Here is a 27775-nt window from a genome sequence, read left to right on the forward strand (position 1 = left end):
AAGTTTATACTGTAGAGCACAGGGAACTATATTCAATATCTTGTCGTAACTTATGGTGAAGAAGAATATGAGAACAAATGTAAGTGACTGAAGCATTGTGCTGTACACCACCAGAAATTGACACAACATTGTAAACTGACTGTACTTCAATAAAAATATATTTTTAAAAAATAGGTACCACTCTGGTGTGGGAAGTTGATTGTGGAAATCTACGGTGGGGAGCAGACAGGGGCATATGTGAACTCTGGACTTTCTGATTGGTTTTGATGTGAATCTGAAACTGCTTGAAAAAATAAAGTCTATTTTTTAACTAAATAGACTTAAAAAAAATTGTGAATGACTCCAGGAAAAAATTACAAATAGACAAGAAGGAATTAACCTAATTAAGTCCACACTACTCAGAAATGGTGGTCATAACCAAGGTTAAAAATAAAGCGTAGCATGTACCTCTCAGGAAAGCAAATACCAAGAGTGAACTGACCTCAAAATATTAAACATAGTTACAAGTGCCACCATTCCACTAGTAGAAATATACTTATGAGAAATGAAACACATATGTCCATGCAAAACTTGTACGTGTGTAATAGCCAAAAATATAAACAACCCAAATGTCTATCAACTGATGAATGAATAAAATGTATATAGTCATACAATCAAGTATTATCAGTAATAAAAAAAGGAAGGAAATACTAATATAAGCCAAAACATAGATGAGCCTCAGATATGTTATGGTCAGCCAAGAGGTTAAGCCACAAAAGCCCACATATTGTATCATGCAGTTTATATGAACTGTTCATAATGGGCAAATCCATAGAGACAGAAAATGGATAAGAGTTTGAGTAGGGCTGGGAGGAAACACAGTGTGACCACTAATGGGTACAGGGTTTCTTTTCATGGTGATGAAAATGTTCTAAAATTAGACTGTAGTGATGATTGAGTATCTCTGTAAATTTAATTTTTAAAAACCATTGAATTGTACACATTAAATGAGTAAACTGTATGATATTTGACTTATTGATTGATAAGCTGTTTAGAAAGGGTGAACTTGAGTTTACACCTGTGGGTATGTGAATATGCCAACCAGATTAATCTCAGAAAGGGCAAGGAACTAGAAAAAGAACAAACTAAGTCCAAACTAGCAGAAGGACAGAAATAACTGATTAGAGTAAAAATAAATGAAGCAGAAAATAGAAAAACAACAGTAAAAATAGATAAAGCTAGGGCTGATTTTTTTTAAAAAAATGGGCAAATCCTTAGTGAGACTAAGAAAAAAAAAGGAGACGCAAAATCAGAAACAGAAGGGAAGACATTACAAATGATGCCACAGAAATTTTATTAAAAGATCAAAGGGACTATTATGAATAATTATATGCCAACAAATGGGACAAACTAGAAGGAATAGATACATTCCTAGAAACAAATCATCTACCAAGACTGAATTAAGAAGAAATTGAAAGCCTGAACAGACTGATGACAAATAAGGGAGATTATATACTTAGTAGAAGAAGAGAGAACGCATCCAAACTCATTTTATGAGTCTGGTATCAGCTTGACACTAAAACCAGACAAGACTCTACAAGAAAAGAAGACTACAGGGCAGCATCCTTGATGATCAAACGTGCAAAAATTCCCAACAAATATTAGCAAACTGAATCCAACAACACATTAAAAGGACCATACATTGTGATCAAGTGGGATTTATCCCTGGGAAGCAAAAATGGTTCAGAATATGCAAATCAATGTGATACACCACATTAATAGAATGAAGATAAAAATCACACGGTCACCTCAAAAGATGCAGAAAAAGCATTTGACAGAGTTCAACACCATTTCTTGATAAAAACTCTCAACAAACTAGGGACAGAAGCAGCTTATCTCAACACAATGAAGGCCACAGATACATGAAAAGCCCACAGCTAACATCATAGTCAGTGGTGAAAAGCTGATGGATTTCCCTCTAAGATCAGGAACAAGGCAAGGATGCCCACTTCCATTCATAAAAGCATCAAAAGTCATAGTTAGGAATAAACTAAAGCAAAAAGGTGAAAGATTGTACACTGAAAACTGCAAAACACTGATGAAAGAAATTAAAGACACAAATAAATGGAATGACTTCTCTAGTTCATGGATTGGAAAACTTTATATTGTTAAAATGTTTATACCACCACAAATAATTTACAGACTCAATGTAATTCCTACCAAAATCCCAATGGCATTTTTAAAATAAATAAAAAAGGAATCCTAATCTTCATATGTTCAATTACTGAACCAAAAGCACAAATGACAAAAGGAAAAGTGGACAAGAGGGTTTATATCAAACTGCAAAGCTTCTGCACAACAAAGGAAACCATCAACACAAGGAAAAGACAAATACGTGCATGTATGTGCATGACTGGGACACTACACTGTGCACCAGAAATTGATACACTGTAACTGACTGTACTTCGAAAGCAAGCAAGCAAGCAAGCAAGCAAGAAAGAGAAAACAGGAAAGGAAAAGAAAACATACAGAAAGGAAGAAAATATTGGTAGCCATATATCTGATAAAGGATTAATATACAAAATATATAAGGAATTCCTACAATCCAATGGAAAAAAAAAAACCAAATAACCCATTTAAAAATGGGCAAAGGAACTGAACAGTCATTTCTCCAAGAAGTCATACAAATGACCAACAAGTATATGATGCACTCAACATTACTAATCATCAGGGAAATGCAAATCAACACCACAGTGAGATATCACTTCTTACACATGAGGGGCTTTGGCAAAAAAAATAATGTTGTTGAGAATTTGGAGAAATTGGAACCCTTGTAAACTGTTGTAAGAATAAAAACTGGCACAGCCACGATGGAAAACAGTACGGAGTCTCCTTAAAGAATTAAAAAAAGAACTATCATATTATCTGGCAATATCACTGCTGGGTATACACCAAAAGGAACGGAAATCTTGAAGAGATAGCTAAACTCCCATGCTGACCGTAGCTTTATTCACAACAGCCAAGACAGGAAAGAAACATCAATGTCCATCGACAGATGAATGAATACAGAAAATGTGATACAGACATAAATAAACACACACAGGAATTTTTCAGCCTCAAAAAAAAGAAGGAAATCTCATCACTTTCAGCAACATGGATGAGCCTGGAGGACAGATGCTCAGTGGAAGAAGCCAGATGCCAAATGACAAATATTACACGATCCCACTTCTAAAACAGCCAAACTCACAGAAACAGAGAATAGAATGGCTGTTGTCGGGGGCTGGGGGAGGGGGAAACAGGGAAGTGTTGGGCAAGAGATATAATGATTCAATTATGCAAAATGAGTAAATCCTACAGGTCTACTGTACAGTACAGCTTAGTGTCTAGGGATGACAATACTGTATTGTAAAATCTAAAGACAGTATAGTTAATAGGGTTGATCTTATGTTAAGTGTTCTTATCACAAAATCATAAATAAATAAAGAGGGAGGAAGGAAATTTTTCGAGGTGACAGATACGTTTATGACATTGATTGTGGTGATGGTTTCATGGCATGTACTTATGTACAAACTCCCTAAGCTGTATACACTAAAATATGTACCACTTTTTGTGTGCCAATCATAGCTCAATAAAGTGAGGGTTTTTTCCTTTAAGCTCAAAAAGGGATCTGAGAGCTATGTTCAAATTAAAAAAATAGGCAAATAAACCAATTCCTTACTGAACATTTATTCTCTGCCAGATACTGCTTTATCTGACTCAGGCAAGTAACTCGGTTACTGTAAGTAGGTAACATTCACTCCATTTTTGAAATGGAGAACACTGAAGGTCAAAGAATTTGGCAAAGGACATACAACTAGTTAGAAAAAGTCACTGAGAGGTGGAAATCCAACCTCGGTTCTATTCTCTAAACTCTGCTACTCCAAAAAAAAGTCTGATCTCATTTCTTGGGACACATGGGCTTCTGAAGAGATGACAAAGAAACACTGAGTTTGATGAATGCCTAATTTGCAGGTAAGGAGAAGAATCTGAGATCTCTAATGTCGAGAGAGAATAGATTACAAACGCCAGAAGAGTTTTATTCTCTTCTGTATGTTCAGCACCTAGTAAGTATCAATAAATATCAATCATCAGCAAACAAGTGGGAAATAAACTACAAAACCAGCGAAATACATCAACAACACATGACTTGAGTTCTCTACAATGGGCCCCAGTATTTTACATTCGGGAAGCACTACCTATAACCTTTAAGGAATCATTGATGTTTGGAGAACTTCCATAACCCTTAAGTTAAAAAAAAAAATAGACAATTTTTCCAAAGGGAGAGAAAACAACTATAGATCAAGAAAATCTGGACTGAATTTCTGAGCAAGTTTGGCCTTCAAAGCGCTGCCCTTTAGGAAACATAATGACATCTCTAACTGCAGTGCTTGACCAAGTGGCCTCATTGGCTGATGTGGATTACACAGTCTCTCCTCGGGGATCCAAAAAAAACTTACAGTAGGACAGTGATGTGGACTGTTGGCTCATTCCAGATGCACTGACTTGAATGTATATATATACCCAAAGTTCTTTGATTTGATAAGCCATTTCTATTTGATAATTGACCCCAAAGAGTTTCTTTATGTAAGAATAAGATGGTGTTCACCCACCATTATAAGGGAATGTATCTTTGAGTTTTCAGGATTGGGGAATGCTGGGCACTGTGCTTTAATTCCTCCGCACTCATAGCACAAATGTTGTCAGGGTTAAAGGTTCAGCCCTCTACCCTCTGGAAAAAATCTGAATCCCTTGAGAGACAGAGCTAAGTTCCACTGCCTCCAACCCACCAAACCAACCCATCTGAATGGCTCGTCAAACAAACTCAACTTTCTGATATCCTGGGATTTTATTTCTAACACAGCACGATAGACTCAAAATAAATTTAGGATAGTTTTTCTATTACTCTAAAACAATTTTAGGTCATTAATTTTATACCAGACTCACATGTAAAGAAGTCTAATATCTGTACATTTTTCTCATGTTCACTCACAAGTTACAGAAATCTTTTTTTTGTAAATACCTTGAAACCGGGGCTACCCATTAGTCCATCCTTCCCATGTCTTCCTGGTTCTCCCTGAAAAAAAAAATACATGGATATTAATATATTTTTGTCCTAACTTTTCTTTTTAGAGTAAGATAGTATAGGATAAATTTTATGTAAAGTAAAACACTTAAGAACTTTTTCTATCAAACTCACAGCACGTCCAGGAAGGCCAGGAAAGCCATCACTCCCCTTTTCACCTTTGGCTCCCTGTATTCAAAGCAAACACTTAACAACAACGCTTACAGTAATGTTTTAAAATCGCAGCGCACACTTAAACAGGAAAGTAAGCCAACTTCCCTTCGTAGTGAGAGCTCAGGGAACTACAGAGCTTGTGTTGGCCCGGCAGCTTTGGGGAAAGCACTGTTACACCACAAGACATTGAGAGGAAGATGGATGCAGAACTGTGACAAGCATCTCAACACAGAAGCCACATCTGGGCAAAACTAACGAGCGATGCAAATCTTAAATACAGAAAGAACATAATGCCCCTTCAACGTGAAAAAACAGAATTCTCAGCGGACACGTTCAAAGACTCTCTAACTCTCTCTGTAAATATTTTTAAAGTTCAGAAGGATCAATAACACAAAGTATTCTTATAGAACCCCATGCATGACAGGTACCAGGTATTTTTCCATTTTTTCATTGTTCTGAATAAATCCCCTGAGAAAGGTGAACAAAGCTAATTGCTGCAACAGTGGGCTGGGCTTGAAATTCAAATTTTCTATTTCCATTACACGGAAGGTTCAATATGGACACTTTGTTTTGTGATCTATACTTCCCTTTTTTCCATAAAATCCAGGTAATCCTTTATCTCCTTTGGGGCCCATTTCACCCTAAAAGACAAAAGATATATCCTGAATTTTAGAGGAAGGTGAATATTTCTCTTACATATTAAAGAAAAAATACACCACCAATTATAAACAATAGATAAGCCAATATCAAAATAAAATAAAGTTTCCTTACAAACTTGGAAAGTCCTATTTTCCAGGCTTTACAAAGAAAAGCAAAGACATTTGTTTCTATAACGGAGGCTTATACTATAAGGCTTATAGTTAAGAGAATTTATATATATTGTGAAACTTGCTAATCAAATTTTAAAATCTGTAAGATTAATGAAAACTTTAGAGGAAATCTGTCAAAAGCTTTATGTAAACTATGATATTCATCTTAACCCAATCATTTACTTTATTTTAATTCATTTATGAGCATTTATTTATAACACATTTGTCACATAAAGGACTTTCAGTTCGCAATAAAACACGGCATTGCTCAATTTAAAAAAGAACAGATTTCTCCCACCTTTGACCCTGGCATTCCATGAAGCCCAGGAAAGCCAGGAAGCCCACGGTCACCCTGAAAATAAAACCGAAATTAATTAAAGAAAACACGTGTCAGCCAAAAAAAAATCAACGTATATTCTTCAACCTCATTCTTGTCGAAATCCATTGGAAATAAGTCTGCAAACAGTTAAAGGCACAACTATATTAAAACCCTATCTCTAAAAAAAACAAGCTTCTTCTGTAGAGCACGGGGAACTATATTCAGTATCTTGTAATAACCTTTAATGAAAAAGAACGTGAAAGCGAATATATGTATGTTTATGTACGACCGGGACATGAGGCTGCCCACCAGAAACTGACACACTGCAACTGACCATACTTCAATTAAAGAAAAAACCCTAGGTCTATGAAAAACTAATCCTCCTTTGTCCAGATTTCACTTATGATCAGAGCCAGGAAGTATCTGGGGCCAAGAGAATCTCATCAGCAATCCTGACCCCACCCTTAGAGAGTAGTCACCCATTCTAAAAATATTCAGGCTCTTACAGTGCTAAGACAGAGGAGTTAAGAGAAATGATTGAGTGCCAACGCTCTGGCGAGACCCATCCTCTGAGGTCCTGTCCCGCTCAGTAAGGACAGACCCTGAGCTGAAAGTCTCAAAACATTCTAGGAGTTTTGTTTTGTTTTGTTTTGTTTCCAATTGCTGATTTCAGGAAATGACTCATGGTAGGTATCTATTCAGATGTGTCTATGCGGATGAAGGTCCATGGTGATCTCCGAAAGAGGAGAGAGAAATCACAACAGCTTGGTATTCAGTGGACATAGTTTTAAGACTTATTTCTGTGGGAAATACTGGGTGCAGCTGTCTTAGCTTCAAAATCTTAATTGTCAAGACACAGTTAAGAAAAGACCAGTGGCCAGCACAGCACGATTTGGGTCAATTCCCTCTTATTTAGGCAAATTAAGACACTACGTACAAACAATTCATGATATTCTTAGTTTGTCTGGTATGGGGAGAGGAGGCTGTGACTATTTACCTGATTGATGGAATTCTTTAAAATCTTACTTTTAATAAAGGTTATTGATTAATGTGTTTTAAAGAGTGACATAGTTACTCAAGGCATAGAACCCTTCAGAGGCAACTCTTCTCACTCTGACATTTCGTCTCTCTCTGAGTTCAAATCGCCAAACCACGTGGTTACCACATTTTCAGTTCCAGCCCTATCTACTGCTCATCGTGAAAGATGAAAGACAAGAATTAATCTCTCACGCCACCAACACTATCTCCCCATCTCCATTTCTAAGAAGCACAAATCCCCCGAACCTTCCATCACAGCTCTGGTTACATCAGTAGTCAGTATTTATGATAATAAGAGTCACAGCTAACTCATAACCATGGTGACAGCTCGCCTTTTCCTGCCCAAATGCTTGTTTTTCTTACAGTTAAAAATAGCCTGATTTTTTTTTTTTTTTTTTTGGTGGTGGTGGGGATCGACTGCTTAATTTCCTACAAATTTGCTGCACTATCAAACCTCAAACTATCTCCAACTGTCAAAATCTCTTCTAAATATATATACTGAAATTTTCATATTCTTTAACATGTCCAGAGCCTCCTCATTTGTTCCAGCACAGACTTTGTTGTTCTGTCTGTGTTTATTCCCTTGGAATTCATGAGACACAACTTTCTTAGACCTTCAATTTCGGGAAGTGTGTTTATACTAATCACATATATAATTGATTATTTGCATATGCCAGTATAATTTGGAATTTTCTTCCTTCAGACCTTCGAAGGCTCTGCTCCAGTCCCTTCTTGATTTCAGTGGCACCAGTGAGATGTTTGAAGCCTTTCTGATTCTGATCACTTGTATGAGGAATGAGGAATATTTTTTTGGCTGGTGGCGGTGGTGGCTGTAGCATTTTCCTCTCGAAGAATCTTTTGTTTACAGTGTCTCAGACTTTTACAATGTTAAGCACCAGTGTGGTCTACACTATCCATGATACCAGCTGTGGTCTACAACATCCATGATACCAGGCGTGATCTACACTATCCATGATGTCAGGTGTGTTCTACACTACTCATGATGTCAGGCGTGGTCTACGCTACCCATGATGCCAGGCGTGGTCTACACTACCCACGATGCCAGGCGTGGTCTACAACAACGATGATGCCAGGCGTGGTCTACACTACCCACGATGTCAGGCGTGGTCTACACCACCCACGATGCCAGGCGTGGTCTACACCACCCACGATGCCAGGCGTGGTCTACACCACCCACGATGCCAGGCGTGGTCTACACCACCCACGATGTTAGGCGTGGTCTACACCACCCACGATGCCAGGCGTGGTCTACACCACCCACGATGCCAGGCGTGGTCTACACCACCCATGATGCCAGGCGTGGTCCGCACCACCCATGATGTTAGGCACTGTGGAAGACTTTCATGCACAGGGACCTCAGCTTGTACACATGGGCTCAGGCCACATATCCCAGCCCCATCCACATGTCACATAGACAAGCTTCCCTCAGTTACCTCCAAGCATATAGACAGACACACAACTGTGCTGGAAGGCCCTAGGAGAACAGGGACAGAGAAGAGGCCTGCAGACCCTGGGAATGGGATTGGGGTGATTTCTGCAGGGAGTGCCAGGGCCCAGGAGTGTGGTCTACATGGGGTCATGGGCTACATGTGTGCCTCTAGGCTGGCCCTGCGGACCCATCACTCCCCACAGAGAAGCACAGCTGAAGCGGGGTCGTCAGGGATTCTGCTTCTCTGAGGGCATTAATGGCTAAGTTTTCTCAAGTCTTCCTCTCCAAGCCTTGTATCAGTTACTTCTAAGATTTTTTGTTGATCTTTAACTCTCCTAAGATATTTGACGGTTCCTGATTATCAGCTCATTGGAAGCTGACAATAAGCTCCCAGTGAGGACTGTTCATTGACTAGCTTCACTACAATACGGTCTGGTTGGGTCATTTCACTGGAGACCTCTGAGCATCAGTGAATTCCCCACAGTACAAAAGAATTTTAGTAGTATTCCATCAAGTTTCAAGATCAAAATAAAAAGAAAGATAAAGCCTACTCTTGAGCAGGAAAACTCAGCATTGAAATTATGTCAGTGTTTTTAAAATTAGTCCATAAACTCAAAGGAATCCTAATTAAAATGTATATAGGAATTTCTAAAAAATTGAAGAAACAATACTGAGCTTTATCTGGAAAAATAAGCATGCAAGAATGGCCAGGAAAATTTTGATCATAAAGAATACTGAGCAAGGACCAGGCCTGCCAATATTAAATCATATTATGAAGTGACAATAATTAAATAATTTGGCAGTGGGGAAGATGTAGACAGATAAATGGAACAGAATGGAAAGTCAAAAACACCGGATCCAAATGAAAATGGAAATTTAGTGATAATGATGGCTTTTCAAATACATGGAGAAAAAAATGAAATTTCACAAACCCTGTTGTAGCAACTGGCTATCCTTTAGAAAAAGAAAGGGAAAAATACAAATGCTCATCTAACTACTCCAAATATCAAATATTTTAAGGTTAAAATATAAAATAATAAAAATTATAAAAATAAAATCATGAATAATTATATTCAAAATGTTCACATTGAACTTTCCTATACAGAAACAAACACAGGAGAAAAAAAAACTTTATATATATAAAAATACATATAAATTTTCTATATGGCTAAAATTCTAAAAACCAGATCAAAACACATAATATAAGCCAAGAAAAAATATTTTCACACAATTTATGACATGCATATAAAAAAAAATTTTTAAAAAGATGAACAGCCCAGTAGGAAAAAAAAATGGGTATGAATAAAAAGGAAACTACAGAGAAGTAACAATATTTCCAAAAACCACATGACAAGGTACTTTACCTTACTTACTAATAAAGAATTGCAAATCAAACCAGTAGCATTTTCAAGTTACATCGCTGAAAATTAGAAACATTCATGAAATTCAGTGCTAATAAAAGTCTGAGGAAAGATAATTCCACACAGTCATTGCTGGAGTACAAGCTTTCTGGGAGGTAAACAGGCAATTTTCATCAAAGTTTAATTAGAAATTTAACCCATTGATTCTATAATCAATTCCACTTCTGGGAAATTTTCCTATGGACACACTCAGAAAAATGTACTGAGAAATATATAAAAAGATGTTCATTACAGTCTTGTTAATGACACACAAACACACACACACACACACACACACACACACACGACAGTAAGGAACCACAACATTCCTAAGTTAACAATTTCTTAAATTGGGTAAGAACCCCTATCATCTGTAACTGTGATTAACTTTCTGTTTCTAGTTCCTTCCAGGAAACCTTTTTGAATTTTCAACTTCCCTCTAAACTCCTAGAGAGTTTTACTCAACTCTCTTCTTTGGCACTTAACATACAGTTACTTTGTATGTGTTATGTGCTTGATTAGATCCTAACATCTTTGACAAAAGAAATCCATTCCGATTCATTCCTATTTTGTCACAGATATGATCACTATTTATTAAGTGCCCAGATTCTCTCTACATCCAAGCATATGGGGGCATCACACTTTCCTGACTCTGGACATTGCTGTGGTTTACAAATTTTGCTCTGGCTAATTAAAGGTGAATGGAAGTGGTTTCAGGGCCACTGTTTGATTCTCTGGGCACCTGCTACCATGATTAGTTATAACCTAGACAGTGAAACTTCCTGAGAGGACAGTGGAGGACCCCTTACCGCTGCTAATTAGCATGTAGTTTTATGAGCAAGAACCGGTTTTGTTTTAAGGCACAGGCATTTGGGATTTTTTTTTACTGCAGCAAAACCTGCTCTCTTCTAGCTGATGTCTTGCTTGTGATTCATGATAACTTACTGAATATACAAAATATTTTCATTTTCTAAAAAATAATAAACACTCTTGAATCCTCCAAGATAATTCCAAAAAAATAATTACTTCAGGGAATCACACTCTTGGTTCCATCTGAGTTGACAAGAGATTAGAATCAGTAAGAATCCACGATTTACAGTAAAATGGTTCCATTTTCTACAGGTTGCCTCCAAAGCTTTCATGAGAGATGAACATGCCTTCTTTGATGTGCCTGTCCATCTCACAAGTTGATCCAGACTCCCAGTCTCCAAAGTGAAGTCGAGATTATGTATTTGAGTACCAATAGAATATGAAAACTAATTTTTTTATTAAAGTATAGTTGCTTTACAATGTTGTGTTAGTGTCAGGTGTAGAGCAAAGTGATTCAGTTACACACACATACATATATATTCTTTTTCAGATTCTTTTCCATTATAGGCTATTACAAGATATTGAATATTGTTCCCTTGTGATCCACGGTAGTTCCCTGTTGTTCATTTGAAAACTAATATTTTTTAAAATCTTTCTTTTAAAATTCCTCGACATGTGTCTGTTTTCAGTGCACACTGGCTTTGTTCACTAGCACAGCGTATACTTCATACGTATATATGGGACTATATTCCCCAACGTCTTCCACTGGAAAGATTTTGCAGCTTAAAAGTTGGATGATCTGTGATCCACAGAACTCTCTCTCCTCCTCCTTTGAGAAAGCTTTTTTCTTTCTTTCTTAAAACCTCTACTTTTGAGACATGACAGAAAAATCTCACAGGTGCACATGGAAAAGAAGGACCATGAGCCTTCTCTCTCCTGGCATTTCACCTTGAAAGCGAGTCCGCAAGTCCGCCCCTTATTCAAAGTGGGGAAGTATGTCAACGTGGCATTGCACGCCACCAGTGTAGGTTTTCTTTCATCTATTTCAGCAATGTTTTGTAATTTTCAGTGTCCATTACACATGGATAGTTCATGCATATTAACCAGAAAGAGGGTGGAGTATAGGCGCAGACACAGCCAAGAGGGTAAATGTAGCGGCAAGAGGTCTAGGGAACGCCTGTCAGATCGCTTCAGATGGGCACTTCAGCATTTAGGGAAACGACGAAGGATAAACTAAAGGTATTGCCAAAACGGTGGCCTTAGGGAATCAGGAGGACGGCGGTCCCAAGAAGCAAATCGTCAATGTCGTCATCATCCCCTTCACCATCACTAATCTGGTGTTGAATTTTGGCCATTCACAGGCACGGCCTTATGGAGTCTTTACAACAAGGCTACGAAGAGATGCTTAGGAGCCTCACTTTCTAGATTTTGAAAACCACGTTTAAAGGGATTAAGAATATATGAAAATAAATATATGTATGTGTATGCATGACTGGGACATCGTGCTGTACACCAGAAATTGACACATTGTAACTGACTATACTTCAATCATAAATAAATAAATAAATGAATAAATAAATAATTTTAAAGAAGAGATTAAGAAGCATGACTAGGAGGTTTAAGCAGTCTGAACTCCGAGCACAGCCTGGAACCCGTAACTGCATTAAGCCTCCTCACCCCACAACACACACAGACAGAGATACACACACACACACAGACGTACACCTGTGTCTGGGCCATGGTGCCACCAGACAGCATCATGGGTAGATCACTCTCCCTGTTTGAGAAAGAAGGAAAAATAGTGGCCACTTTACCAAGCCAGTTCCATTTCTCCCTCTTAGGTTGCTCTTGGCTTTGTGTTAATTTAAGAAAAAAAAAATTGTGTGTCTTCAGATACACTGCAAGAAGAAAAGCCACTAATATGCTAAATGTTAACGTATCCGCCCCAAACAACCCTCATACTTGGTCCTTTATTACTGTTGTTTCAGCGTGTATATTGAAGTTCCTGGAGTCTAACCAACTGCGTGACAGATATCCTGCAATACCACTTCATTGTTTGCCTTTCGAAGCGCAGGTCACAGGGCTTGTGCACATAAGAACGGCTGACACGCAGCACAGGATGTTCAGGGACCGATGCTGAGAGCCACGGAACAATGAGGTCCTCAAAGGACAACTCAGACGCTCAGTGCTCTAACGAAGAAACCATACAGAACGCATCATTTGTTCCATAGTGAAACCTCAGGGAGAATTAATAGATTTTATGTCTTAAACCCAGAAAACCCAAGTGATGAGTTTGTACAAGGTCTGGCTAAATTGGAACGTAAATTATTAGATAAACAACAAGATCCGATGCTATTACACAGGGAACTATATTCAGTATCTTGTAATGGCCTCTAATGGAAAAGGAATGAAAAGGAATATATGTATAAATGTATGAATGAGTCACTATGCTGTATACCAGAAATTAACACAGCATTGTAAATCAACTATACTTCAATAAAAAACATAAATTATTAATATTTCCTGTTTCCCCAGAATACTCAATGAGAAAACCTGTAAATACGTATCAGTTAACCAACACAGCCGAATGTAAGTCTTAACAAAATATGTTTCTCCACACAATTTAAACATACAAGCTGAGGAAGTGTTTGGAAGTCCTAAAAGTATTTCTTAGCATCCAAAGAATAGCCTTAAGGCATGTTATAAAATGAGTAACCAATTTTGTAAATTCGTAAATTTTGTAAATTTGGGGTGGGGGACCCCTGCAAAATCTATACACATTCTGTTGTCTGAGGAACAAATGTCACAGTCGGCAAGAAAGTACATGTCATTTTAATTATCTTAAGTGGAAATTCCTACTATGGGAGTTTTCGGAGGAAATCCACAAGATGGAAATTTATTCTGGGAAAATATCCTAACAGAGAACACACTGTGTGGAACAGTCCCCAAAGGCTATGGTGCGATGCCCGGAAAAAGTGCCCTGAGCTCCCACAAGTCAAGACCATCACCGGGGTGTGTTTTCCTCTTTTCTGAAAGTTAAGAAACTGCACGATGGAGGAAGAACCAAGGAAAAGGCTTAACTTACTCACAAAGGGACTGTAGACCTGGATAAAGAATTCCCTGCAGCCACACGGAATGGGGGGCAGGGACTCAGACAGCAGCACGTGGTGACTTTGCCCCCACAGGGGCTGCATCAACCAGAGCTTACGCCCCGACAACGGACTGCAGGAAACAACTCTGCACGAAATCAGCACTGGACTGAAAACAGAGAACTTTACATAAACATAGACCTTGCGCACTCTATCTGAGTCCACAGAAGCACGGCTTTGTAAAATTCACACACTTCTCTTTTCAAGGCAGCGCAACGACCCATCACGACAGAGCTGTTAAAGACGCAGCAGACACATTACGGCTCTTTATTTTTAAATAAGATATTTTACTCCAACTCTTTTAAGATGAACAAATAAAAAGCCTCCTTTTTATCTTTGGTCTCTAAAACCCAAGTAATGGCAAAAAAATAAATTAAGATATTCATTCATCCATTCCTAAGTATATTCACTCAAACATACATACACTTATATACCCCCTCCACCTTCGAATCAGGCAATTTGTGAGGATGTTAAAGAAACAGCTTACGTGAGAAAGACCCTGTACCAGGGACCAAACTAAGTATTCTTCATACATCACCGCATTTAATCCTTACCACAAATCTATAAAGAAATCCCCACTGTCTCAATGAAGAAAATAAGATTCAAACACATGAAGTAGCGTGCCCAAGATCAAAACCCTTAAAAGCAGCCCAGCCATCATGAGATCTGCCAGAGGTCCATCCAGAGATGGTACTGTAGCTGCTACAATTTTTTGCAACCAACATGAGCAACCGTACAATGGATGGAGTCCACGTCCGTGTTTCTCAGATGTGAGTGCTGGGCACGCTATTCTAAAAAAGGTAATAATTTTGCCAGAATAGTAGCGAGAAAATTCACATCTTTTTTTTTTTTTTTTAAATCAGCAAATAGCAGAATGCCTTCAGAGAATTTAGAAATAAGATCCAGCTTTACGGATCAAGCTAACCAATCACTATGGAGATCCGAGTAAATTCAACTGGGCATCTTGGAGGTGGACCAGCTGCCTGTACTCATGACTGAATCCACATGGAGGGACTGACATAATGAACATATTTACAGAACATTGTACTTCAATAGGAAGCTTGGCAAATCTCAGAGTTGTAGAAAAAGGAAGTTAGCAATACGAGTGTTGTCTGAACCCACTGAACCCCTACGAGAGAAATAAGTCCAGTAAGGCTGAGACAGGTTCCCACTGTGGCGATGGACATGTGGCTTTTGGGCTAGCCCAGTGGCTAACCTAGGAACACATTCCATTCACCTAATTCTCTCTCCTTTAAAGGGGGAGCTTCCTATACGGCTTAACCATGGAGAGAGAACATGGTACCAGGGCAATGTCAATCCCTGTCCCATTTGACAGTGGGCATCTAATGACAACCACTTCGATCTGGTGATAACAGCCTTCCGGGAGCTTGACGGGCGATGGCCACCAGCAAAGGTCTGAGCCCACATCTCAGAACTCACCAAGGTGAGCACTGTTCAGTGGGTGTCGCCCCAGATCGTGTCCTTCGACTGTGAGTGACTGCAATGACTGGCTGCACTTTTGTTTGTGTGTATTTACCTTTTCACCGTCTCTTCCTGGTTCTCCTTTGTAACCCGGTAGTCCTCGTGCTCCCTAAATTAACCACAAAATAAAATCCTGTTAATTACGTTTTTTCGGTTCACTAGAAATGGTGCTTCTAAAATACGTATAAACGCTGCACATACTTGTATTCCTGGGGTTCCTGGAACACCGGGTGACCCTGCCATTCCCTGGTATCCCTGAAGAAAAGTAAACAAGAAATAATTACTGTTTTATCATATCCACAAAGAACGGGCTCCCCATTTCAGAATTCACTCCCTCTCACGTTTCTTCCACAAAGACTTCACTTGGGGACTGTTTAAAAAACCAAAATATCAAATAGTAAATGCTTCATAAGGAATTCATATCCCTCAGTCTGAAATATCCCCTAGTTCAAGAAAAAAAAAAAATCCAGAAATGCTTCCATTAAAAGGAAAGCTGCGGGAGGGAAATACAGGGCCACTGTTCACAGTTCCTAGAGAAATGTTCTGCCCATGAGAAATAGATTCAATATATTCAAGAGAAAAACATGTAAGATTGGAGAATTAAACAAATGTAACACATTTTTTTAAACTACCTGATGAATGACCATCCGAGTTAACTTCTGGAATAAATTACATCTTGATGAGTGTTATTCTTCAGGGTAAGTCTAGAACAGCCTTTGGGTTGCCCAGTTCAGAAACCTGCTCATGTTTACCCCAGGACCGTGGCTGGGACACGTCCCCCCACCTCCCAAGGCTGAGCATTCTGCCGAGGTGAGGGTCACCTTCCTCTCCACTGCTTCCTACACATCCCTCCAGAAACTGGAGCCTTGGTAAAAGAGCACAACTTTTTTTCAGAGACAGGCAAACCATTCTTTACTCAGCACGCAGCAACTAAACTCCAGAGCAAACCTGCAGGCTCTCAACATTTATGTAGGTTTCCCCGGGTCAATGTCACGTTGACTTGGACCACCTGGCCCCTGCAAATATTCACCTTTCTCATCCACGTCCCATCTTTCTCGGATCCTACAGTTTGGGTACAGCTTTTTTATTGTCAACAGTTACGAACACAGGTCTAATTCTTGTTTCCAATTATAGCTTCATTCTTCCTTCCAGAAGCTTCCTTTCCATGTGTCTGCACTGACCTTGGCATTCACTCACTCGTCACTACATGTTTAGCTGCAATTTTAGAGCCATCACCATTCCCTGGTCTTCCACTCCCACTTTCAAATATTCCTTTTACTCCTCTTTGCTAGCTCTAATAACAATAATAGCCACAATAATAATAATGGTTGTCTCAGAGAGACCGGTCTTACATCATTGCTTTTTCTCCTTTGATGCATACATTTCTCATTTTGTAAAGTGGGCTCAGCCACTCCCAGAAGGATGCCTATATAATTTCTATCATCAGCCACCATCTGTCCCTTCACATCCCATTCGGTTGTTCATAGAATGGATCATTATGCCTTCTCTAGTGTTCCTCAAACTCAAGTATTTCTCTTGAATCCAACTGCCCAAACTTTAAATATTGTACTTGTGAAGTCTCATAGCCAACCATTACATATTTCATACAAAACAACCTGCAGTTTTCAAACCCACCCTGTGCTGTCTGGGTTGGCACTGTCTCTGTCACTGAATTATGTGCCCCCTTGAGATGACGGCTCATGTATCATCTCTATATTTCTAGCACCAAACAGAGCATCTGTCACATTCTGTGTTAATCAGACACTGGAAAAATCCACCTCCCATCCACGCCGAACACAAGGGTGAACAACCTCTTTCCCCAAGGAACCACATTATACGTGGGCTGCTTCTGGTCTCGAATGGAAACTCCAAGTAATACTATGTGGTTCATGGTCTCACGACGGGTGAGAAGAAAGAAGAAAGTCAATCTACACAGTTCGCTCGGCCGCTCCAGTTAACACAGAATCTCTTCCATGCAACCACTTTGGAATCAGAGGGGATTAGAATTGTACTTCAATTGTCACTGCCACCACATCCCTGCACACAGCTAGCTTACTTATAAATGACGCCACTCAGATGGGTCAACGCCCTGTGTGCACAGTCTAAAGGCTGACATGACTTACGACATGCCATTGTGATTGACAGAAATCAATGTAGCACTGATTTATATAATTATTTATCATGTTCCAGACTAAGTACATCACCTTTGCTAATTCCCTTAATCCTCACGACCGTCCTTTATTGTAGGTTCTACCTTATCCCCATCTTCAGATGAGGAAACTGAGGTACCGAAAGTTAAATAACTTGCCCACAGTTACATCACTCGTACGTGGAAAGAACAGGTGGAAACACCCTCATCAGAAGACACTTTTTGATTCGAGAATGATTCATCAGATTCGAAGTCCATTTGCCAGACTACTTTGAAATCATTTAGAATTCTGAAGACCCAGAGGAAAAGAATGTTCATAAAATTCCTCAAAAGAAAGTTACCACGGAGACTGGCAACATATCAGAATGGTCAGTCATCAGCAAAGTTCCCACTTCATGAACTGTTTTCTTTCACAGGTTTTCAAAAGTGAAGTCAAATGGCACATCAGCTTTATGGCATTTTGCAAAGAGCTAATCTTTTGTAGAAGATTAAAAGCTGCCATGCCATCGCTCCCCGCCGAAGGAGTTCACGTGTGCATCTCTGAGAGAGGACACATCACGTTCTGGTGAGTTAAGGCAACGTGGAGATGCCCCAGACAGTGTTCCCAGCTCACCTCTGACTCATACCGTGACCTCAGGCAAAGTCATCAAATCCCCAAGTCCTGGGAGGCCACACCGTGGAATGGAAAGACAATGAATTCTGAAATTGGAAAAGACCATGGGCTGGATCTTCGCTCCTCCCTTCACTTTCTGTGGGACCTGGGCTGAGTCATCCTGCCCAGCGAAGCCTGAGCTTCTCCCCATCAGCCGGGATGACAATCCCCGCGTCACTTCTGGAAAGAAATGCACGGACTCACAGGTGAAAACGTCTGGCAGGTGTTAGGAACTCAGTACACGTGTGCTCCTTCCTTCCCCTCACACTCAGCGACTGTTGCACGGAGCACAAGAACACTCGTGCAGAACACTGTTCTGTAGCCTTCATGGCCACCGTTGGTGGGTGAGGAATAGCAGGTCGGGGCATCACATCCTGACGTGGCCTCTTCTCAGCCTTCGTACGGATCTCATGTTGAATACATGTGTTTCCCAATGGTCCCGTTCGCTTTGTCTTTGGAAGACTGCAGTACAGGAATAATAGCTTCCTACCGTGTGAGAACCAGATTGTTGTTTTTCTAACTTACAATGAGACGCATTCTTGAAAACTTAGTCGTATAAAGAAATTCAAAGGTTATCTTAGAAGCTAGAGGAGGCATGATTAGTAACAAAATAAGGAAAAAGCAAAACCGCATCCAAGCTGGGGGATCCCAGGGCAAATCACCAGAAGAAACTGGATGAAATTCAGAAAAACAAGGTTTGGAAATAAAAATCAGGAAAATAAAGGTTAATAGGGAGGACTATTACAACACAGAACAATTTCCAAGAGGAGCAAGAAATCAAACATCGGCTGACTCATAGCAGGGTACACTAGAACAAGAAAATGCCCCGAAACGGGAAAAACGATCCGTTTTTTATATAGCTTCCTCAGCTTTTATTTTTCTAACTATACAAGTCTGTGTTTTCTTGTAGAATTGTAACTTTCCCATGATCGTTGACTGATTAATCCTGCTCAACGTTAATTGCGCCGTTTTGCAATTACTAGCAGGTCCAATTACCCACCCTACCCCCGACTGCAAGATTCCTGACACTGTCTTTTCCATGTTCACACAAGTCTCTTTGTAAATGAGTCATTTTTTAGGGGAAAAAAATGTTCTCGCTGCCAAATTGTAGGGTTGAAGAGTACAGAATCAATTTATTTTATTCCATGATTCAAAGTTACGATGCTCCAGGAAAGATGTATAGCTTTGAAAAGGAAATTAAGAAAACCATCGAATGTGCAAGGGTCACGATCTCTTTTGAGCCTAATTCTCATTGTACCATAGAATATGCTGCCAATCTAAACGTATCCTTTTTTTAAGTAGTGAGGCTAGAGTATTTCATTTCCTTTAAATTCTCTCAACTTAAAAATGAGAATGAAATCTAGAGAAATCATTTTGGATGTCACTCTTCTTTTTAAAATGTAAGAATGTGATTTAAAGTTTATTCAATTATTACATAATTGTCGTCAATGTTTCCCAGAATTCCAACACATTCTCTTAGGTACCCAGCCAGGGTAGCTAGGTAACCGAAATCAAGTGTATGGTTTTAACGTCCACAGTGGATTTTTCCAGTCATTGGCAGACGTTACAGCTCTACACAACGATATGCTAGGAATATTCATACGGTCTGTGTCCTTCCAGGTGTATCAGTTTGTTGGCCACCAAATATGAGTCAAGGAGTTTATACGCTTTAAGCGATTGCTCAAAGTACTTGAGTCATAGATCAAATGAACAGATGTCAAATTACACCTGCGCGAAGATCTAAGAAAGAATTGCGATGCTGTGGGAGGCAGTCAGGGGAGCTTTCCGAAGGGACAAGCTCAAAGGAACAGGAAAGGAACACAGCACATCAGAGGAAGCCCTTCACTGTGCCCTGCGTCATGGCAGGGTGCCCACACCCCCGGAGATGCAGGCTGCAAAACAGGACCGAAATGGGCAGCTGGGGGCTACACGCTCAGCTTGAGAGGATGATGAAGGACTTCGATCTTTATCCAAGCCACTCAACCAGGGGGTCACACAGTCAGACTTGAGTTTTGAAAAGCTCACTTGCTGTGCTGCGGAGGGGAAACTAGAGGGGGCAGGAAAAACACAGCAAGGAGGTGGGAGATTCTGCAGGGGAGACAATGGGAGGCAGAACCTGAGTCCCTTCAAGGGTATTTAGTCTGCCCTGACGATGGGTAACAGAAGGGGAGGAGCCTGGAGTTTGGGGATGGTGTCCAGGTTTCTGGCTACTGATGTCACTGACCGAGAGAGAATCTGGAGGAAAAGACAGTTGAACTGGTTGCAAAATATGAAGTAGCACAAACGTCTAAAAATGTTTTCATGGACTAATATTTCTATTTGACAATGAGAAGGTATATGTTTCTGTGGAATAAAAAAACAGAATTTCTACTTCAAATTAAAGCAAACTCTATTTACTATAGAGATCTTCTTCGACTTATAATGGGGCTGCGTCCAGAAAAAAATCCATCTTAGGTTAAAATATCGTTAAGTTGAAAATGCATTGAATACACCTAACCTATCCAGCATCATAACAGTCCAGCCTCCCCTAAATTTGCTCAGAATACTTGCATCAGCCTACAGTGGGGCAAAATCATTTTATTAGCGAGAAAGAAAGTGAACTGGCCAAGCAGTGGATACTTCGTTTGAGGCAAAGGGGCCACATTTTGGTTCATCAGTGACACTCTCATTGGAGTTTTGTGTGTGGGTCTGTGTGTGTGTGTGTGTGTGTGTGTGTGTGTGTGTGTGTGTGTCTGCGTCTGTCTGTGTGTGTGTTTAATGGCAGTGGGAGACAGTGAGACAACGAACATCTCGGATAAGGAACCCAGACTGAGGAGAAGTAGGAGTTTCAGGTAGAAACTGTTCTCTCTAGAAGGATGTTTCATACACTTCATAATCGGACCGCTTCTTGTAAATCTCTTTTCCAAGCTACATAATAGTCATTCCTTTGGCTTTTATTCTAATGTATCCCATTTTCCAAATCCTTCATCTCCATGGCAGTCAGCCCCAAATTCCCCACAGCTCTTAAACCATCGGGTCCACAATTGGTACCATATTCACTGAAGTGTCTGAAAAGAGGAAAACACAAAAAGCGTGTCTCGTGTGTGGGTCCTATTGTTCTGTTATTAGCAACTGGCCCCTGTCAAGCTTACTCAGCAGGACTGAGTGCTAGTTTTCCGCCCTTTCCACCCTTTCTGCACCACCATTCTTGAGGATTTGAGAATTCCAGAACAGCATCCTTGCATAGATTACACCCCAAGCTACTGAACTCCTCCCCGCACGGACCATCTTCTGAGCACTTCCCTCTTCTGAATGAATTCCAGATCCTATATACCCTCAAAGCATAGAATCCTAAACCGAATCCAACACTCCAAAAGCAGAACTGTAATTTTTCTTAATACAGACATCATTATTTTACTAACAGTTGCCAAAATTTGCATTATTCTTTCAGGCTGCCCATTACGTATGCTAATTCCTCTTTTAACGAGGTTACATGTAAGTCCCATCTCCCAGACCAGTCTTCTGGTAGAATTCAATTTCACTCCGTTAGAGTAGCCATCCTCCCAGTTGGCCAAATCTTTTTGGATCTTTGTGTCACCCTAAAGGCCAAAATAAATTCCAGAAATGAAATCAAGACTTTAAAATTCTTAAAAATCATATCAAGTAAATGAGCATATAGTAGACCATCTAATGCTTAAAAAAAAAAAAGAATCCTAGAAGAAACAAAAAGAGAAATATTTGATTGTGGGGAAATTTTAACATTTCTAAAATTTAAAAACAAATGTCTAAACCAAATAAAGACATAGGACATTTCCGACATATATATCAAAGGATAGATTATCTTGGAGTGTAAGAAGCTCATTAATCGATACTCAAAATACCATGACATCAACAGAAAGCAGGTGGAGGCCAAGAAAGGACAGTTCACAAAAAGAGAACTCCCTCTGAATGCCAGACTTCTATATTCAGCCTCTCACTTAAAATATCTACCTGAATGTCTAACATAAAACCCTGATACATCCAAAAGCATCCTCCTGACTCCCCTGCCCAATTTTTCTCGACCCCATCCTTCCATGTCTCATTGGAGTCACCCTTGACTTCTCCGTCTCAGACTCACATCCAACCCACCCTCTACATCAGCAAATCCTGTCGGCTCTACCTTCCAAATATCCCTGGAACATAAGAGGTTCCCTTCACCTCACTCCCACCATCCTGACGCTAGTCACCATTATCTCATTCCTAGATTATTTCAAGAGCCCCCTTGCTTTGGTCCTTATCGCCCTAAAATCTATTTTCAACTCAGAAGTCTTTCAACTCGGAAGTTGGAGTGATTTCCTTTAAAAATAAGTTACATCACATCATTCCTTTATTTAAGACCCTCTCAGGAGGCTCCCGAGGTCCCCTCAATGGAAAGTCAAAGTCAAGCCATCACAAGGTCGTAGAGAGCTCTGGGGGGTCCCCGCCCACCTCCCTCCTACCTCACACCTTCCCCTCCGAGCACCTGCCCCATCCTCTTTTCACCTGAGAAGCTCATGTAACTTTGACCATCATTTCCATCTTTGCATCTCCTCCTCTGACTGATACTCCCCATCCGTGCTGACTACCACTCCTGTAGGGTTTACTCCTCCGGAGACAGCTGGCCCCTTCTGGAATCTCTAGACCACTCGGAGGCGCCCTGGGGGCAGGGGGCACTGCATCACTGGCGTGACTGTTGACCCATCCACTCTTTTGGCTGTTGGCATCACTGCTGGCCAGTCTTCCTAAGCCCCTTCTTAAGGCCAGTATGGAAAATCCCCTCCAGAATTCCACAGCTCGGTCCAGGTCAGCCTGCCTTCTTCGCAAATACGATGGCTTTCCTGAAATCTTAGAAAAATCGGCGTTGGCCTCATCTGGCACCGTCTTCTTATTTTCCAGATGAGAAACCTGAGGCCCATGAAAGCAAGGCAACCTTTAACAGCAAAGCAGAGGGTGACACAGCCCCAGATCTTTCCAGCAACTAGCTGGGCTCTGGTTTCAGCGAAGTCGTCCCCTTCTCAAAAAGTAACTAACAATGACCGAAAAAAGACAAGGAATGAGCACCATGAAAACATGAACTTCTACCAAATCATAAAATAGCCCTATTATGTTTCAGTAAATGGCCTTCTTTAAAAAAATCAGTGTCACAGCAGCACGAGGCCTTAAATAGGTGTGCTACTCTGAATTATTGAGCAGGACAGATATATAGTTCCTCTGCCCCTCTTTTTATCAGGATAAAAGAATAAAACAGTCATAAGCTTGGACACTGAGCTGACAGAAGTTATTTCACTGATAGAGAAATTAAAAAGCAGTGGAAGCGTTTGAAAAAGAGCTCTTTAATTTGGGTTGAAGGCATTTTCCTTATGAAAATGAGTATTTCTCCAGGGTGGAATAATTTCCTATTTAAAGCTTCAGTTGACTTGGCCGGGTTATAACGTGAAAAAGATCCAGATTGCTTACTGAGGGGGGGTTGCACAGAACCAAATCCAAACAAAGCAGAATTCCCTTCAAATTGTTCGGCCAAGTTCCCTTGGCCAGATGGCTTCAATCACCAGCCAGAGGCTCTGCCCACACCTTCCCACCCCTACTGTGCGCTGGCCCTGGACACACGCTAATGACCCTCAGCTGTTCTGGCTCCCAGGTTGACTTTCTCTTCCTGCCTGGCCACCCAACCTCCTATCTCCTGCAGAGGGGAAAAAAACACGGGGGAAGGGAGATATTTAAGAAAAAAGTCATCCCATTGGGTAAACTGGGTTAGGAGCTGTGTATCAGTTTCCCGTTGCTGCTGTAACAAATGACCCCAGACTCAGAGGCTTAACACAGCACCTACTTCTGGTTCTGGAGGTCGGAAGTCCAAAATAGGTATAGGGGGCTAAACTCTTGGTGTTTCTGGGGCTGTGTTCCTTCCAGAGGCTCTCGGGGAGAATCTCCTCCTACCCTTTTGCAGCTTTGGAAAGGAGGCTGCCTGCATTCCTTGGCTCATGGCAGCCTCACTCCCATCTCTGTTTCCATCATTGCGTCTCCTCCTCGGACTGTGATTACACCAGGCCACTCAATTTAACCAGGAAAAGATCTGCATGTCAATGTCCCTTTGCCCTGAAAGGTAACATATTCACAGATCTTGGAGATGAGGATGTGACATTATTCTGTCAACTACAGTTGGTTAGGTCTTCCTCTGACATCAGATACCCCAATACCATCTAACATCTAAATCGATGCTACATATGTGTAAGTGAATCACCCTGCTGTACACCTGAAACAATGTAAGTCAACTATATACCCATTAGAAGATTTTTAATAAATCTTAAAAAATAAAATAAAGATTTAAACAATTTAAATAAATCAGTAGATACCAAAGGGCCATATTTGTATATACACACACACAAAAACACAAATATAGATGTACTGGATGAGATGAGACAATAAGTCAATGATAGCTCAAATAAGAGTCATAGAGTAATGTGTATGATTTTGCCTTGGGCTGATTATAACTAATTTCCAGTACTACATTCATGGCAAAAAAGGTCCAACCAGAGCTGATAGCCTGTGGAAGGCACTCAGCTCTCAATACTGCCCAGGACTTTTCACCATGAAGAAAACAAAACCCTAAGTAACCTGGCAGCGCTCTCAGAGGGTCTCAGTGACGTTAAGAGGTACCAGCAGATGACATTTCAGGCCAAGTGTTCCGTATCCCGTGGCACGGGTCTCCAGGCAGACAAGGCTACTACCTTCATAAAACTCATCCCCCTCAGTGTGATTAGGGCAGAACCCCCCCAGTCCCCGGGGCCGTGTCTTCAGCGGGAGTGAGGCGTTGCATCGAGGAAATGCACCATCACATGACATTTGTGGCTGTCGCGATAAAGGGATGGGTCATAAGAGGAACTACAAGGCAAGAGCTGGCCCATCATGGGAGTTGAGGAGGAAGGCAAAGGGGAGATGCTGGGTTTGGAATCTATGCATTTCATTCAATCCAAATAGAAGCCGTCTCATGATAGACTTCTCCCCCTCCTCCCTGCAAACACACTACCTCGCTACTTCCAAACTTACTGCCTTGAGCGGCACCCCATATAAAGGTTGGCCTACCCATGCCCTTATCCAGTCCACACTTTCCCTCTTGTGGCTGGAACCAGTGCCCTCTCACCTACCAAAGGATTTTCTTCCTGCAAATATCCCTTTGCTCCCAAATCATCCAGTTGTCCCCTTCTGCCTCATTTTCATCATCATATTTTTTATGATGCTGATAACATCTCCTATCTTAAAAAAAAAGACCTTCATCTTCCCCACGCTACTGCTCCATTTCTGTTTCCTGCTACATCCCTCAGAAGCATCTATAGTCACTGTCACTGTTATCTCCCACTCTCTCCTGAACCCATTTCAATCCAGCGTCTCCTCAAAACCCCATTTACCAAGGTCCTCAATTAATTCTATAAAGCAAATCCAAAAGCGGGCTAGGCATAGAACTCATTTTTATCAACCTCACAGCAGCAGTGAGTGACACAATGGATCACTCCCTCCTTCAGATGCGTTCCTTCCTTGGCTTCTGGGATGCCTCACTCTCCGTGTTCCTCCTTCTCCACTGAGAGTTCTTTCCCAGCTTCCTTGGCTGGATCCCTCTCCTGTTTTTCCCATGTAAGAGAGCCCAGCGCTCAGTCCCCTGCCCTCTTCTCTTCTCCAGTTCTCCGTGCTTCCTTCCTGAATGATCGCCTCAGCCCAGGTGGGTTTAGATCCACCTATGTGCTAGGGTCCAGCCCGTGTGCTGTCATTCTCCAACACATTCCTGACTCAAGATGCCGGCCTCTACTATCCTCGGAGACGCCTTCGGCAGGTCCACAAATGCATGCTCAATTTCCCCCGCAAAACTTCCGTCTCCCCCAGTGTTGCCAGCTCAGGAAATGGTACCACCACTCACCCCGCTGCTCAAGCTCAGATCCTCTGAGGCTCCCTTGACTCTTCTCACATTTCATTTGATGGAGAGTCTGCCCCTCTTTACATTAAGAAATCATCCAAGGTGGGAGGGTATAGCTCAGTGGTAGAGCGCATGCTTAGCAAGCACAAGGTCCTGGGTTCAATCCCCAGTACCTCCTCTAAAAAAAAATACATAAATAAACCTAAATTACCTCCCCTCTAAAAAAACTTTTAAAAAAGAAATCAGCCAGAATCTGATCACTTCCCTTCCCTTCCGCCACATCACCCTGGTCCAGGCCAGTCTTTCTTTTCACTCAGAATCTTGAACTAACCTCCTCCGTGGTCTCTGGTCTCCTGTTCCCACTCTCGCCCTGTGTGACCTGCTCTCCACAGAACATTCCTATTTCTCTTCCTAGCAGTGAGCCAGTTCAAGTCGCTTCCTCTCCCCAAGCCCCCACACGGCAGCCATCCTGAAGGAGGCAGGGAGCCAGGGAACCGGAACCAGGACCTGTTGCCTAGAGACTTCGTTAAAGGTTTAAAATTAACTTCGAGTTGGCCTTAGGTGACACTTTTGCTTGAGTCATGGAAAAAGCCACCCTGAAGGTCTACAAAGCCCTGGCTACATCTAACCTACAGCACCACCTAGTTTAAGGGTCTCGCCTGCTCGAGCTAGCTTGACCATGTTGCATTAGCTTGACCACGTTGCCTGGGGGTCCCTCGTTTCCTAATTTTGGCCTGACTACCGTGTTGGAAGGTCCCAAGTTACCTGATCTTGTTTCTGCGGTGTGTTTGCACCACAGAGCAAAACGAGCTAGAAACCAAGCAGAAAAGAGGAGCCCATGGAAAGAAGACAAGAAACACCAAAGAAGACAGACAGAAAGACCCTGCGAAGACCCCAAGAGCGGGAGTTCTGACATCAAGCCGCCTGGGCTTAAGGCTCCCCCACTCAAGCATCTTTTCCTTTTCTGGGCAATAAAACAGTTTTCACCCTGCCCCTTTGTCTCCACTGTGAATTCTTTCACAGCCAGAAGACAGGAACCCACTCTTTGGGGTTCTCCCCCTTTTAGGGGGCTCCCCTGCCTGCTAGCAATCCCAGTGGGTGGGTCCAGCAGGACTGGCCCACCTCCCAGGGGCTCCTCCGCTCTCCGCAGCCCCAGCTGGTCACCCAGTCTGTCACCTTCAGATCCTTTCTTTGACCCTCTCTCTAGAGAGGCTCACTTGTCTATTTAATCCCTTTTCCACGCAGCCCGTTGTACAAGATGCCCGTACATCGCTACTTCAAAATTTGGCTGTATTTCTGAATTAAATATGTCAGCAAACCTCTCTCAGGGACTTAGCAAGCTCTTCTTCTGCCCTGATGGTTG

General features: G+C 41.2%; 1 protein-coding gene across 2 annotated transcripts in view; it reads right to left on the bottom strand.

Moving 5' to 3' along the window:
* Window positions 1-27775, bottom strand: part of COL21A1 (collagen type XXI alpha 1 chain) — a 163733-nt gene that overhangs the window by 54872 nt on the left and 81086 nt on the right. For both annotated transcript variants that reach the window (XM_031434482.2, XM_031434488.2), the window contains 6 exons: window positions 15913-15966; window positions 15767-15820; window positions 6362-6415; window positions 5838-5895; window positions 5216-5265; window positions 5039-5092 (listed from right to left, as the gene is read on the bottom strand). In XM_031434482.2, the coding sequence (XP_031290342.1) occupies window positions 5039-5092; window positions 5216-5265; window positions 5838-5895; window positions 6362-6415; window positions 15767-15820; window positions 15913-15966 (324 nt within the window). The remainder of the gene's footprint in view (window positions 1-5038; window positions 5093-5215; window positions 5266-5837; window positions 5896-6361; window positions 6416-15766; window positions 15821-15912; window positions 15967-27775) is intronic.

This window comes from Camelus dromedarius, chromosome 19, assembly GCF_036321535.1.
Source record: "Camelus dromedarius isolate mCamDro1 chromosome 19, mCamDro1.pat, whole genome shotgun sequence".
In the NCBI taxonomy this organism is placed as follows: domain Eukaryota; kingdom Metazoa; phylum Chordata; class Mammalia; order Artiodactyla; family Camelidae; genus Camelus; species Camelus dromedarius.